This window comes from Aptenodytes patagonicus, chromosome 2 (genome assembly GCF_965638725.1).
Source record: "Aptenodytes patagonicus chromosome 2, bAptPat1.pri.cur, whole genome shotgun sequence".
In the NCBI taxonomy this organism is placed as follows: Eukaryota; Metazoa; Chordata; class Aves; order Sphenisciformes; family Spheniscidae; genus Aptenodytes; species Aptenodytes patagonicus.
In genome coordinates this window covers 151284807-151299165 of record NC_134950.1, presented here as the reverse complement: position 1 = coordinate 151299165, position 14359 = coordinate 151284807, and the positions used below count along the sequence as shown (strand labels likewise).

The 14359-nt window shown below is 34.5% G+C and overlaps 1 protein-coding gene across 5 annotated transcripts in view; it reads right to left on the bottom strand.

The window, feature by feature from the left end:
* The window catches only part of MLLT10 (MLLT10 histone lysine methyltransferase DOT1L cofactor), a 130370-nt gene that overhangs the window by 87902 nt on the left and 28109 nt on the right, over positions 1-14359 (bottom strand). For all 5 annotated transcript variants that reach the window (XM_076331674.1, XM_076331671.1, XM_076331675.1 and 2 more), the window contains 2 exons: positions 8522-8631; positions 2109-2212 (listed from right to left, as the gene is read on the bottom strand). In XM_076331674.1, the coding sequence (XP_076187789.1) occupies positions 2109-2212; positions 8522-8631 (214 nt within the window). The remainder of the gene's footprint in view (positions 1-2108; positions 2213-8521; positions 8632-14359) is intronic.

The following is a 14359-nucleotide window of genomic DNA, read 5'->3' as shown; positions in this document are numbered from 1 at the left end:
GAAGAAATTTTTCTAAAGTTGTATACATCCTTCTCTGCTTTGCCAAGAAAATTACTTTTTTTTTTTTTAAATATAACTTCAATGACATAATAAATCAAACCATATTTATTGGTTTAAAAGACTGTGGCAGGTTAATTTTTTTTTAAAAGAACAAGACTTACAAGTTTCCTTGCCTGGGCTAACTATTACCTTATTCTACTGCATTTTTTCAAATCAAATTTGCTTTTCACCATTTGTAAAGTTGATTTATTTTCTTTATCAAAACCAACTTAGACATTGAAAAACCAAATATTCCATTTCATTTTCCCTATCATTTTCATTAGCATAATAATGCAATTGTTACAGTGCACGGGAGTATTTAAGTGAAAGAACAATATATAATGCAGCTTATTTTCATTGCTTTTTAAAAATAACTTTCCCCTCATTTATACATTATGTTCTTGGGCAATCCAGAAATACTGCTTCCTAAATACATGCACACCTACAGCAGATGCCAACTACAGAAAACATTTAACAGGATCTCTTTAAGCGAAGATTTATCATTCTAAGCTTGCCATACAAAAACAGATGGACTCAAGCTCATTCTTCCTTAGACATTAGTTTTGTTAACCCAAAATTGATATACCTCGCCCTGGATTTCTGCCTTCTGTATTTTTCACATTTTTCTTCCATTTTTTAAATATTACAGAAGCCTCTCAATAGCCTCAGTCACAGTACTCTCTGGCTAGGTATCATTTCATAGTACATACCTGGTTTTTTTAGAATCAAAAAATTCTAAAAATTGGCAAGATAAATATTTTAATTTTGAACCTAATTCTCATGTTCTTTATGGCATTCACTGAAAACAGGGTTTTGGAAGAAAGAAAAAAAGATGAAAAGGACTCTTGTATGCATCCAAGTGTCTGAAAGAGGAGACCTTTTCATCCAAACACTTAGATGTATACATTTTTTTCACATCTGTAAGTAACCTCTCTACATGGTATGCACGCTTTGAGGAACACAATCCATTTTCATCATAAAAAGAAACTTAACATTGATCATATCCAATGAAAAATTAGATGCTTATGAAAGAACTACTTGACTATCTGGCAGGTTTTATTAAAAGAAAAAAAAGAAGAGTTGCCAAGAAATCAGCACCTAAACTACAGAATTATATCCTTTAAGATCTGCACAAGGCATTCAAAGTATCACTTGATTACACTGAGGAAAATACATTTAAGTAATTTTAGTAGGTGCGCAAATACCATTTCCCTGACTGAGCTGGTCATGAAGAAGCATACTGGCACTCATAAAACAAACAGGTAAATCCACAGATTACATAGCTAGACAGTCTGTGTAAATCTGCTATCTATCTATTGCAAAATAGCTTCAGCTGAATTTGAAAAAACAAATAATGCCTGTAAATTTTGGGGTGGAACTCCTTTTGCCTCCTTTTACCTGTTGATATGTGGTTTAATCTAATTATCCAGCCTCTTTTAGAAGTCCATAAAGTGAGACAAGCATCTCCTGAATGCAAGCAAACCTAAATATCTTAAAGTGGAATAAATCAGATGGTGGACACAGCTGTTTTTCTGCAACAGCTATACATGAAACCTAAATGAGTAATTCAGGATAGATGTGTACCACTTAGATAAAACCAGTGAGGTGAATTACCCACAAATGTTTGGAAATCTGTACCGGAAGGGGTGAGTCTAGTGCATTTTTATGTACAGCTCAATAATTTTTCCCACTGATTCACCAAAAGTAAACGTCAAATCAGTTCACAGGTAAACAAACAATGTCTTCACACTCCCATATCCCATAAAATATCATCTTAAGAAAAATAACCTAAGACAAAAAACCACTAAACCTTATTCACAGAAGCACACAGCATTTAATACAACCCAAGGGAGTATTATCAGGCAGCTTTTGCAGCTCACAGCAATGTCTATGCTGCCACTGTCATACTGTTAGTAAACTCTATTATAATAAAGTTAGACATTTCTACACAAACCATTTTACTACATTTCTTTACTCAGAAATATACTAAATAGAGAGTTTATTCATTACATTGTGTGCATTGATTCTTTCTGGAACATCAGAGATGTTAAATAATAAAATACACTTACCATGTTACGTGAAAAGCTTGTCGACATCCATGTTTATTACATGTCATACAAGCACCAGTGGCTGCTTTACTTTCTCTGCCTTGTTCATCACAAATATAGCATGTCTATCAAAGAGAAAATACTTAACATGATAAGAAGCATACCGATAAATTCTGTGTTACTCACAGGAGATTCTAGGGTGAGAATTACTGGATTTTGCAGCTGAGCTTACACAAGAACTTCTTTATAGAAGTCTAATTATGTTTGTTTGCAAAAGGAGATCACCTGGTAGACACTTGGGATCTGTGTAACACTTCACCAATGCTAAAGCAATACAAATACTAATTTACTTAAACTCTATACCGCTATTCAACTAGCCAAACAGTCAAACAGCCAAAGGTTAATAGCATTAGGCTTCAAGATTTTCCTTGCTTTCAAGTTTGTGTTTATTACCTTTTAGGTCACATCATTTTCACATTCATTTAACATTACCTGTATTGGTGGCATTCAGAAACATCAAATTAGACTGAGTGCCTAATGGTACAAGATACCATACAGTATACATGTATATGTCTACAAAATTACATACAGAAAACTGCAAACTTAAAATTTTATTTGTACATTTGGTGTAAAAAATTTTCAGAAGTCTCATAGCATGCTTCAATATTCATATGATGCTCAGTTACCTTTAATTAAATATGGTGTTTAACAGAATTCTGCTTTAATTTCAGCATGACTTGGACAGCCCCATAAACATCTTAGAAACTAATCAAGCAAGAACCTTCTGTAAACAAAGCTTAAATTAGTATATCAAACCCATTTCAAGCTCAAAACCAAGCTAAAATGAAAACAACCTGTCTAGTACCTGAAAATCTTTTCATAGCATTTCTGCCAATTTATTTGTTTTACTGGAATACTAGGGCAATTTGTAATATTTTCAAAAACATTCTCAGTAAAATGGAAGAAAAAAAATTTAAGACAAAAAGAATCCAAAATCTTTCTCATTATTCAATACTTTTTTTTTTTTTTAATATGTGGCCAATCAATATGGATACATGCTGTATGGAAGCTCACTATTATACTAGACATCACTACAATCTCTCACCAGCATTTCAGGGAGAAACATCAGGCAAAACTAAATCTCTTTCCACTTTTTACTGTCCTAATTACTGAAATGCCGTTTACAGAGAGTCTATCTCATCACATTGATGTGTAAAATGTAACAATTTAAGAACAGATTCTTAATTAAAGTATCCTCCAGCACTGGGGCAGCCTAGTGTCTGTTTTTAAATGAGAGAGAACCTTACTGAGGTAACAAACATCAATGACACACTGCTACCTCTGTAGAAATCCCATTACAAGATCTTAGATTAGAAAAGAGAAACTTCGTGTCCCCCCAAAAAAAATAACTGTCTACCTTTAAACTGTAACTGACTTATTGCAATTGTATCACAACCTCCCTTCAGTGAGGCACAGAGTGAGTAGAATAGTAAGAACATGGGTAGCAAAAAATACAGTTTAAGAACAATGGACCAAGATACCACTGAAATAAATAAAAAGGATATAATGCAAAACTAGTATTACTTAGAAAGACATGAAAATGAGTGAAATTCTGAGATCAGAACAGCCTTTAACAGAGGTATTTAGAACAACATTTAACATGAGACGTCAGCCAACTAAAGCATTTTTGTTAACATGCAAGACTCTAGGGTAGGTGAGTCATTCTTGTATGGTTTCCACAAGACTTTTAAAAAGCATTAAACCCAATAGCCAATATATCCTAAAATCATACCCTACATCCTAACATTTGAAGGATCAGAAAGGGGATAATCCTACTTAATTCTTTGCCTTCCTCCCTTTGTACATCAAGGTAGTGCATACAGATAATTCAGTTGTTTGACAAGGTCTGAGACGGGCTGCTTTTTAGCTTTCCATACCATGACCTGATACATTCAGATTTTAGGAACAAACAAGGTCATGATCTATCAACCTCATCTGAGTAACTATATTAAGTGTAAATAACTTCAAAAGTAAGGTACCTCTATAAAGAGGGAGTTCAACAGACCCCATAAAACTCAAGCTCCAGTTACTGTTCTGTTTTTTCAGAGTTTTGCCTTAAGATCTGTAATTTTTTTCCTCACTGAAGCTCGGAAAGAAAAGTGATATAAGCATTCCATTCAGTAAGGATGTAGGCCCTGTTTTTCAACACTACATACTACATTTAGGGTCTGCGTTTCAGGACCCCTTAAACCAATTTACAGTCAAATGACTGAAAAATGATAACAAACAACCAGCTACATTACAAACAAGTTTAAACACAACATGGTGGACTGCTTACCCATTTTAACAAGCTCAATGAACTTCTATCCTTCTTACAATAGTCATGAGAAGTATAAAACACGTTTCCTAATCTTCCACATGAAACAGGGCCAAAGAAGGTTCATCTTCCCGTTCGAACATGGACAGCAAGTTCTCTTTAAAGCTGAACATCTACTTTCTCTTAGACACACAAGCAATTCCAGCAGCCTGAGAACCTTTATCTTTCTTTCACAAAGCAGAAAACCAAAGACTTTCACACATTTGCAAATCCATGCAATTGCTACACCTCCTCTGAAACCTCTGGAACGTGGAAGTGTAAAACTCACTGTCCCCCGCCACCTACAGCAGTGCTGCTCTTCAGAGCTCTGAAGGGAAGAGACTACTTAGACTTCTCCCAAACTCATTGGAAAATAAGCAAAACATTACACAAAGCTTTTGACTCCGAAAGGAAATTTTACTCAAAAAAACACAACAAATATCTTAGTTTCTTTAATGGCAAAACATACATTTTGCAAAGCTGCCTTTATGTTTCTGTCAGTATTTTTTCTTCAAAGATTCAAAACGTAAACCTTCTTTGCAAAAGCAAAGACAGAAAGGTAGATAAGGCAAGAAAAACCTTATAAAACAAAAAGTAATGTGAGACATAGTTTACTCTACTTGTAACACCTACCCAAGAGCATTCCCTGCTTACAAAATCAAACCTAGGAGTTGTACAGAAATTTCTCATTGTTGCAGCAAGTACTGAAATAAAAGTCTAACAGCTGCCTTTACTACTAGGCGGATCAAGAAACTCCAAACGCACTTATTTCTTAATCAGCTCTTAAAAAGAGATTCCTAAAAGCAGTAATTATATTCCATTACCACATACTTTCAAATGAACCTGAAAGAGACAATAAAAGCTCACACAAAATAAATAGAGATTATCCATGCATAACCATCCAACGAATAACAAACATCTACTAAACAGAAGAGCAACTACTAGTCTGTTTCTTTTTGGAAGCACTGTGTAAGAAGAGCTCTCCTGTTAGTTAACCCACTAATCAAGTCATTCAGTGGATTCATTCTGTAATGTGATGGTTTTTATCCCAGAAGCAGGTAAAGTTCAGGGAAATAGCAGCCAAATGTCTTTACATTGACAAGTCTCATGCGTTGGTGTCTGCCGTGTTTCTTCTTGCATTTAAGATTACTGCACTTTGTAATATTGCATATTTCGCAGTGTTCAATAAAGAAACAAGTGCATAGAAAAAACTGTGTAAATTAAGCACTATCTCCTGGCAAAACTCCAATGAAGTTTGTTTTTATTTCAAAGACTACAGTATAAATTCTCCCTTATGGTAATTTTCATTGACCTGTATTTTCCCTCAGTTCCATATGCTAGTCTTCTATACATATCCAGCCACATACACAGAATTATTTAGGACTTCACAGGAAATAAAACCTTTCTTAAAATCATCCTATTCCAACCTGAGTTGACAGACAGAATGACATTAGCACTAAGCTTCTCTACAAGGAGAAACAACTCTAGTCATTATTCCTAATTACATGTTTACATTTGTTCACAATGCACAACAAATGTTTTAAGAACTGTTTGCCATATCTACTTCTCAAAAAAAAGCTTTTCTTTCCCATTTCCTCCCAAATTGATAAAGTAAGAGTTAAATGCTTTACAAAGTTTCTGATCTAAAAAATCTATCATTTAAATAAACACAATTTATACTGAATAGCAAGGGGAGGCGGGGAGGTGAAGTTATTGCAGGCTACCTGAAAAGGGAATTAGTAGTTGTATTGGTTTTGGAGGTATTGCTCAAAACCAGCCTACTCAGGAACTGGTGGCAGTTTAGCCACAGCAGTACCAAACTCAGCATTGGCTACAGATTCATCAAAAAAGTTGGCAGAGTCCCCAGTCAGCGACTGCCTCTTAAATTCTGTGCTGTTACAACTAGACTGCTGTTGGCAGTGAAGTTAGATTGGTTTCACCAGGTTTGCTGCAGCAACTGCACTACAGACACTTCTTTGATTCCCCTGAAATCCACAACCGCTATCTCCCTGAACCAGATAGACCAAATAAAGACAGCAAAAACTGGGTCCTGTTAAAAAAAAAAAAAAGGGGGGGGGGGGGAGCAGAATTTGCAGGCTAGGAGTGTGACCCCAAACCTTGGAATTTCTGATATAGGTCTCATTATATTTTACAAAATACTGTAGTGGCCTGTATAAAAGTAGTTTTAGTCTGACTGTTATCATGGAAAACTGACCCGAATGAGAACACCCACCAAAAAACACAGAAAACGAAAAGCTAGACGCCATCAGGAACTTTATCTACATGACCTGTATGGCACTATTAATTATCTAGCAAGCAAAAAAAAAAAAAAATCATGGTAACTACAGACCAACAAAATGCAAATTGGAATTTTAGCAGTAAAAAACAACTATACCTCGTATATTTGGAAGAAAAACAGTTCAAGAAAGAAGCAACTTTAGTTGTAACAGAAAGGAACTAAAGACTAAAGACACAGACCAACAAAGGACTTTGTGAACAAGTAATATTAAAAGACGCAGGGTACATTTTCTGAAGTTACAAGGATTTACTCATCCAATATCAATTACCATCAGTGGAAATGGTGCAAGATGAAACAAAATCCAAAGTGTTCCACAAAATTTTTGAAGTACATTAGGGAAGAACCACTACCAATAAAAAACCCATTATGACTACTACTTGAGGAAAAAGGAGAAAACAGATGTGCTGTTGGCCCAGAGTAGAGGAGAGAAAATAAACTCATCTGCCACAGCAAATCTATATTGCTTTGTGTCCAAGCACAAAAATTTTATTAGTTCTGCACTTAACCTCACTGTTGCATGTTCTTGCCAATGCAGAAGAAAGCCAATAGTGAGGAGCCAATAGAGATGCTCAGGTAGTATGTAATGAGGAAGCATGACAAGAACCTGGATTTTGACTCCTGGCTTTTTGGATACACTAGTAAATAAGATGGGCAAAACATAGTGACAGCAACTGTGAGAATGTGAAACAGAAAAGGAAAAGACCCAAGTATGAAAAATGAAAAAAGGATAGGAAAACGGGAGTTGGGCGCATAAATCAGAGATGTAAACTGGGGGTGGGGGGGTGGGGGAAGGGAGGTCACAGACACAATGTGAACAGGACTGGTTTCCCTGTAGGAAGAACACCAGAGGTGATACATGTCTTTTTTCTTTCTTTCTTTTAGAACACAGTCTATTTCTGTTTTACTCCAGTGTTGACAAACCACCATAAAATAAAGTAAAAGAAAGAAACTAGAGGTAGAAAGAACACAAGAAAAATATTTCATAAAACTAATTTTTTCTTTAGAAATTAGTCTGAAATTTCTGTCTGAAACAGAAATTCAGACAGTTTGCTGCTTCCAGAAGGGAAAATATAAAGATACAAAGAAGGAAGTAGTTAAGTCTAGTGGCGAAGAGGTAGCACAAGTGAAACAAGTAGAAAAATGTAACTATCAATACAGGACATTAATAAGTTATTTTTACATTGCTTTGCCTTTTTTTTTTTTTTTAAATAAAGTCTCACCACACTTTCCAAAACATTCCATCTCACTGACACTTATTTAGAAGCAGTTCTTCTACAAGCAAATAATCCCACTAAAGTGAATACTGTTTACAAAGGCAAAAGTCTGCAAGCTTTTGCCTTAATATATTAGCATAGCTTTTCTTCCTAAAAGAAATGTTTATGAACATCACATCAATACTTAAAACAGTAGGACTTAGTGATAATTAATAATAACATTTCAAATAAACTGTAATAATATTTTAAGCTATGGGAAATATTTCACATTCCTTTCAAAATAAACTGTTATTCAAAGATCACATTATTTTTAATTAACAAAACAGGCCCTAATCTATAAAAGAATAATGAGACATGGCAGATAACCTTACAGATTAATTTAATAATATAGCTTTCTTAATTCTTGAATTTATCGTAAAGCCATAGCAGAAAACATACAGCATTACTGCATACATTTATGAATTTTATATGAAGTGCATTCTAAGAAGTGTAGTTTTAGATTATTAAAGCTTACAAGTTTTAAAATAAATATATTAGATATAGATAAAGAGACATATAATTATACCTTATTATAACGATCATGAGGAACAGACTGCAACACGATAGGTTCCATTGTAGAAACATTTGCAAACTGCACCTCGGGAATGTACAGAGCACAAACCACATGAGCCCAACCTACAAAAAGTTATAATTGTATTTAATTTTAATGTTTTCTAGAAGCTCAAAGGACATTTCAATTATAGTACAAAGACCTTCTACAACACTTTTTTCCATGGACTATTTTAACTCTTCAGAGTATTACAGACATAAGTTACTTAAGTCATGTTTACATTTCACTTTATATTATGCAAAGTTTAGATGAGCTGTAATACATTTTTAAGTTTATTCAGTGGAGAATTTATACAAATAATACTCCATGAAATCCAAATACTAATGATTTACACAAACAGTGACTCACAAACAGAAAAACAGGTTATTTCTTTAAATTTCTTGGATTAACATAGTCATCGCGTAAAAGCTATGCAAATTCCTGCAAAAGGGAAATACCATCTGAACAAACTAGTATTCATGCAAGCATTAATATCATATAAAACTTCCATGTATACTTTTTATTTAAACAAAGTCATTCTAATTTGACTAGACTCCTGTATTCTTTCTACAGAAAGAAATCCCAACACACGCACACCCACAACCCCTCTATCAAATCTCCTCTTTTCTTTCTTTAAAGGTGTGGCCAACTCATTTTTTCATAGAAATATCAGCTCCTATACCCAGTCCTGTTCTAACTCATTAACTTGGGGTCATCAATAAATGCTTGGTTACTTACCATATTGTGCTTTAACAACATTTCAAGAAATAAACATTCCTAATTGTCTGACATTTGGTTGGATGGGGGCGGGGAGGAACAGCAATTCGGAAAGAAACCTACTAATTTAGGCCTTTTTTCAATACTAAGATCCTGAGAGTTGTCAGTTTGTTTCAGTGGAGGACAGTTTGCCATAACTGTAAATTTAGCAGAAGCTGCTATATAGCTAACCCAACGTATTAATATACTGACACGAATAATAGAATTACAAGAGTAATATCACATAGTACAGAGCTACCTCATCTGAAAGTGAATTTGGTGTGGCTAATCATTTAGCATGAATCTCTTCTTCCCCAAGAGGAAAACTAGTCTTTTGTCACAAGACCTTCAGTACACCTTAAAAATAATTGTGCTTTCCTCCTACCCAGGCTTACTTGTATGCAAATATTAAGGACATAAAATGACAGACTTACATAATTAGATAATCTAGCAGATTATTAGATTAGGTAAACAAAGTAAATTATCATTGTGCAAATGCATCCTATAACGAAAAAAAAAAAGCCAACAAAAAAAAAAAACAAACCACACCATACTGCCTCACTGCAGACCTTTTTGAGTTTAGTTTTCATCTTGGATTTTCTCTTTTTTAACTACTCTGCTGAATCTAAAGGTTCTTAATTTCTTCACCCAACTGTACTTTGACTCTTAAACTGAGCTAAACGTAAAGTTGTACTTACTTACAGTAGTACTGTTGAGACTCTGGAATGGTAGTTAATATCTGGAATTGCATACATGCTTTTTATTCTTTTCTAGTTGCTTCCAACCGATTGGTGTCCCCCCTCCCCATTTACTAAACTGGTAGTTATAATTTGTATAGAAAATGAAAAGCGTACACATAACTCCTATAGTCATTCTCAGTCAACATAACACGACTCATTCTAGTATTTCATCTGCAACTAAATACAGTATCTGTGCTGCTTCGCCATTTTATTCACAAATAGTTTGTAGAATTATTCCACACAGAAAAAGCATGAGACTAATAAAAGAGTAGGGAAAAGAAAGTATAAACTGCCAACTTGAGCTGCTTTTAAAAACAGTTCCAAACAGATCATTTTAAAGTTATCATTAACAGACAGACTGAAAAAAAAACTACAAAAATCACAGGGTTTTTTTGTTCTCTCCTCTACTTGAAATATCTTCAGGGAATAAGTGTTTATAAGGACTTTTCTAAGACTTGCAAACTGCCCTAAGCCAGAGTCATCTTACTAAAGACAGATAAATAAATATTCACCATTAACACCATGTTAATATTTATCTTCAAATCTACTCTCAAAAAATTAACTGAAATAGAAACACCATTCATCTAATAAAGCCATTAAACCAGTAGAAAAGTGACACTGAAATTTGGAAAAAACCCTTCTTCAGTTACTCACTCATAAACAGATGGCAAAAGCTTTTACTTCAGATGTAATTAAGCCTGTACTCCAGTTACACTTACTTATAATGAAAAATTATTATGTAAATATACAAAATATACCAGAGACATTTAAAAAAAAAAAAAAAAAAAAAAAAAAACCAAAACACACACTTACTAAGCCAACTGAAATTTAGGTAAGCAAAGAATTTTCACTACAAGAAACCAGTTTCAGAAGTAACTGTAACTGAATACTACTCCATTACTATCAAAAAAAATTAAACAATACAGCCAGAAACCTACAAGCTTAATATATTCTGACTTCCAAAATACAGAGCACACAACCAGGATAGTTGTGGGCAATAGCACACCTTTATCTTTCATGATAACAAAAACAGTATCTATATAATGAAACAAATGAAGTACCACAGCACTAACACACTTTTTGAACAAGAGGTCAGTAAGTGCCCAGGGAACTGAGGACATGGGCCCTTTTCCATTGGTTTCCATCTGGTATCTTTAGATCCCAGATAATCTGACCTTGCTGAAAAATCACAACCTGCCCAATTAAAATTTAACCATAGGGGAGGCTGCAGCACCCTTATGTTACCAGCCTCAAATGCCTACATCATAAAGAAGCCTAACTCCAGCACCAGCTCCCACTAGGACTCAGAGACCCCATACACAACTGCTTAAATGTTCTGTTGTCCAAAGTTTTACCGGTGAAGAAATATAAAATTGTCAGAGAGCAACACCCAGCTCACCTGGAAAAGACAAAAGACACAGAGGTTCAGCAGCTCTCCCTGAAGAAAGAATAAGGAAGACACTTTTCCATAACAAGTGTGGTTAAGGACTGGTTGCCTAAAGGTGCTGTGGAATCTCCATCTTTGGAGAACTCAAGAAGGTCTGTAGACTCTTCTACAAAACTTGTCAACTTAAGGGAGGTCACGAAGATTCAGTTTTGCCATGTAAGGACCAGACAGTAGCGGAGGAAAACAGAAAAGGAAGCAAACAACCATCATCTTTTTCCTAAGCATCAAATGACTAGTCACTTTTGCTAGGAAGACTAAGCATGGAAGCAAGGACACCTACAGCCAAACAAAGTAAGTGTGATAGCTCTCCTCTGTCTCACTGATGGAAGAACAAGCTACTAGCATACCAGCAGACTTTACTTTTAATGTTTTCTGCAACTGAGAGGGCTCTTGACTATATAACACAGTGAGAAAATGCCTCCCCCATCCTCTGCTGCCACTTCCTTCTCTTTTAGACAACTACTCTCAGGCAGAGCGTAGAGCTTAGAATCCCAACAGAATAAAGTACTTATTGCCATGTTCAGTTGAGTGCTTTTGTCTGCTGTTTCTTACTGGATGACAACCACCTACTTTGTCTGCAGGGATAATGAAACATCCTAAAGAGACACCCATGCAAACTGTACATATAGCTGATAAGAGAAGCAAGCATTTATAAGGACTTATGATATTTAAGACTACATTAAAATACATATTTTTTAATTAACTCCATCTAAGCCATAAAGATTGTGCTGTAAACTTCATATTCAAATCACTTGCTACATTATTCTTGGGCAGCTATCAACTTCATCAGCAACTATGCCTCTTTTTCTCCCTCCCTCCCCCCCCCCGCCCCCAACCCCATCATTAAATCCAGTCCTTTTGAGCTTTCCCAATGTTTAAGTGTGAAAAATACTGTTGTATACTCATGTTTTAGAGTTTAAAAAAAAAAAACAAACACACAAAACAGTAGTACTGTTCTACATATTCAATAACATTTAAAACAACTGAAATTAATTTATCACCATTCCTCTTCACCCAAAACACCACGCAGAAATAACAACAGGATACTCTGACTTTTTGTAATTGTTCTCCAAACTTAGCCAGGAACTCAGGCCAATCTTCAGATCACTTTTGTTCCAAATGAGTTTTTTAAAACCATCTGCATAGACCACATCCTTTACTATTTAAATCAGTGATAAGCTTCCATTCACTTTGGTTGTGCGTGGTTTGCATCCAAACAACTGGCCACAGATTTATTACTCCTTATTTTAATTTTACTTATAAAATTTACAGTAATTACTAACAAACTCTTACTATTGCCACTGAATTGCTTATACTTAATTTACTTTTGCTTTCATCGCCCTTTCAGGACAACTGTAACGGGGACGACGACAAAGGTTTTTGCAAATGCAGGTACTGTCATCTTGCAAAATGTTCTTAAAGTTTTCCCTATCCTCAGAATTTTCTTTTTTTTTTTTTCTTATTTGACTTACTATTTCTTAATCTTTGAGAAGGTAGCCATTTTATGTATATGCTTTCTCAATAATAATATTTTTACTAGAAGATAATGCCTGGCTTGCTTATTTTAAAATAAACTTAGGCTTTAGCTTAAAAACAAGAAATTAAGAAATGTATTATAAGGATTCAAATCAGCCACTGAGTTTGCTTGTTTCTGTGCATTCTTATCAGAACTGCTTTCTCTGAAACTGCTGAAAAAAAGTGCTCACAGCAGGCTACCATGGACTGGCAGATTCACTGCCTCTTTTGCTTTAAACGATCCAATATTCTACAACAATCAATGCCTCCATCCAGAAATTGTAAAATGTCATCAGTTTTTGGTTATTACTTATTAGAAACAACTTATTGGTGACAGCCAAATTAAAATTAAAACTATTTACTTCAACTGTGTTTTCAAGTCCAATAACTTTGGCAAATGCTGCTTACCTTTAAAAAAAAAAAAATCCACTGTGCTTTCTAAGATAACATCGTACAAGTATAGCTAAGACACTTTCCTTTGACGAGATCTTAGGAAACAACTTCAACCAACACTAAAACAACATCAAAACCACATATAAACCAACTCCAAGATCTACTTTGATAGCAATAATAATGAAAACAGTTTTCTCCAATATCAGAAATTGGAAATTCATGCTGAAAAGCCTTCAAAGTTTAAATATGTCTTATGAAACTTCCAGCTTTTCACTTGAGTCCTTTTTTATTTTGATTTATCCCTCAGAAAGACACACTACTGAGTTTTGTTGATTTTTACATCTTGTTCTGGCATGTAAAATGTTTAATTACCAGCACAGAATCTATACAAATTTTACCAATCTTTTGCTGAGATTTTTATTTCAGGTGCCTAATTTTTAACTCAGTGAAAACCTAACAGTACATGCTTAACAGGTATAATTTGAATATACATTATTCATTAACATTCAGAGTAACAAAACTTGGGCTCCAGAACCTTAACTGAAAATAAAGAGTTGATCTGTTATCCCAATGCAATGGAGAACAGGTAACTCCTAATAATTCCACCATCAGCAAACAAAAGATCTTTGTTGCCAACAAAGAACTCTATAACTAGAAGCAAACTCTAACAAAGTAATCTAAAATTAACAAAGAAAATGCAGGAAGATAAATAATATACACTATCCATCTAACTAAATTTTTTGCTGTTATAACTACTGTTTAAGTGTTCAAAACTGGATTCAGTAGCACTTTCACTGTAAATAAATTCATAGTACTTTTAGATCATCTCCCAGTGCAAATTTTGAAGCCTTGGTTTTATAACCTTTTACTACATAATAAAATAACAGCAACAGGCATATAATCCATCCTACCACACAAATCAAGAGAAGTCCACCTACAGCTTGTGAACTAACAGACACAGAG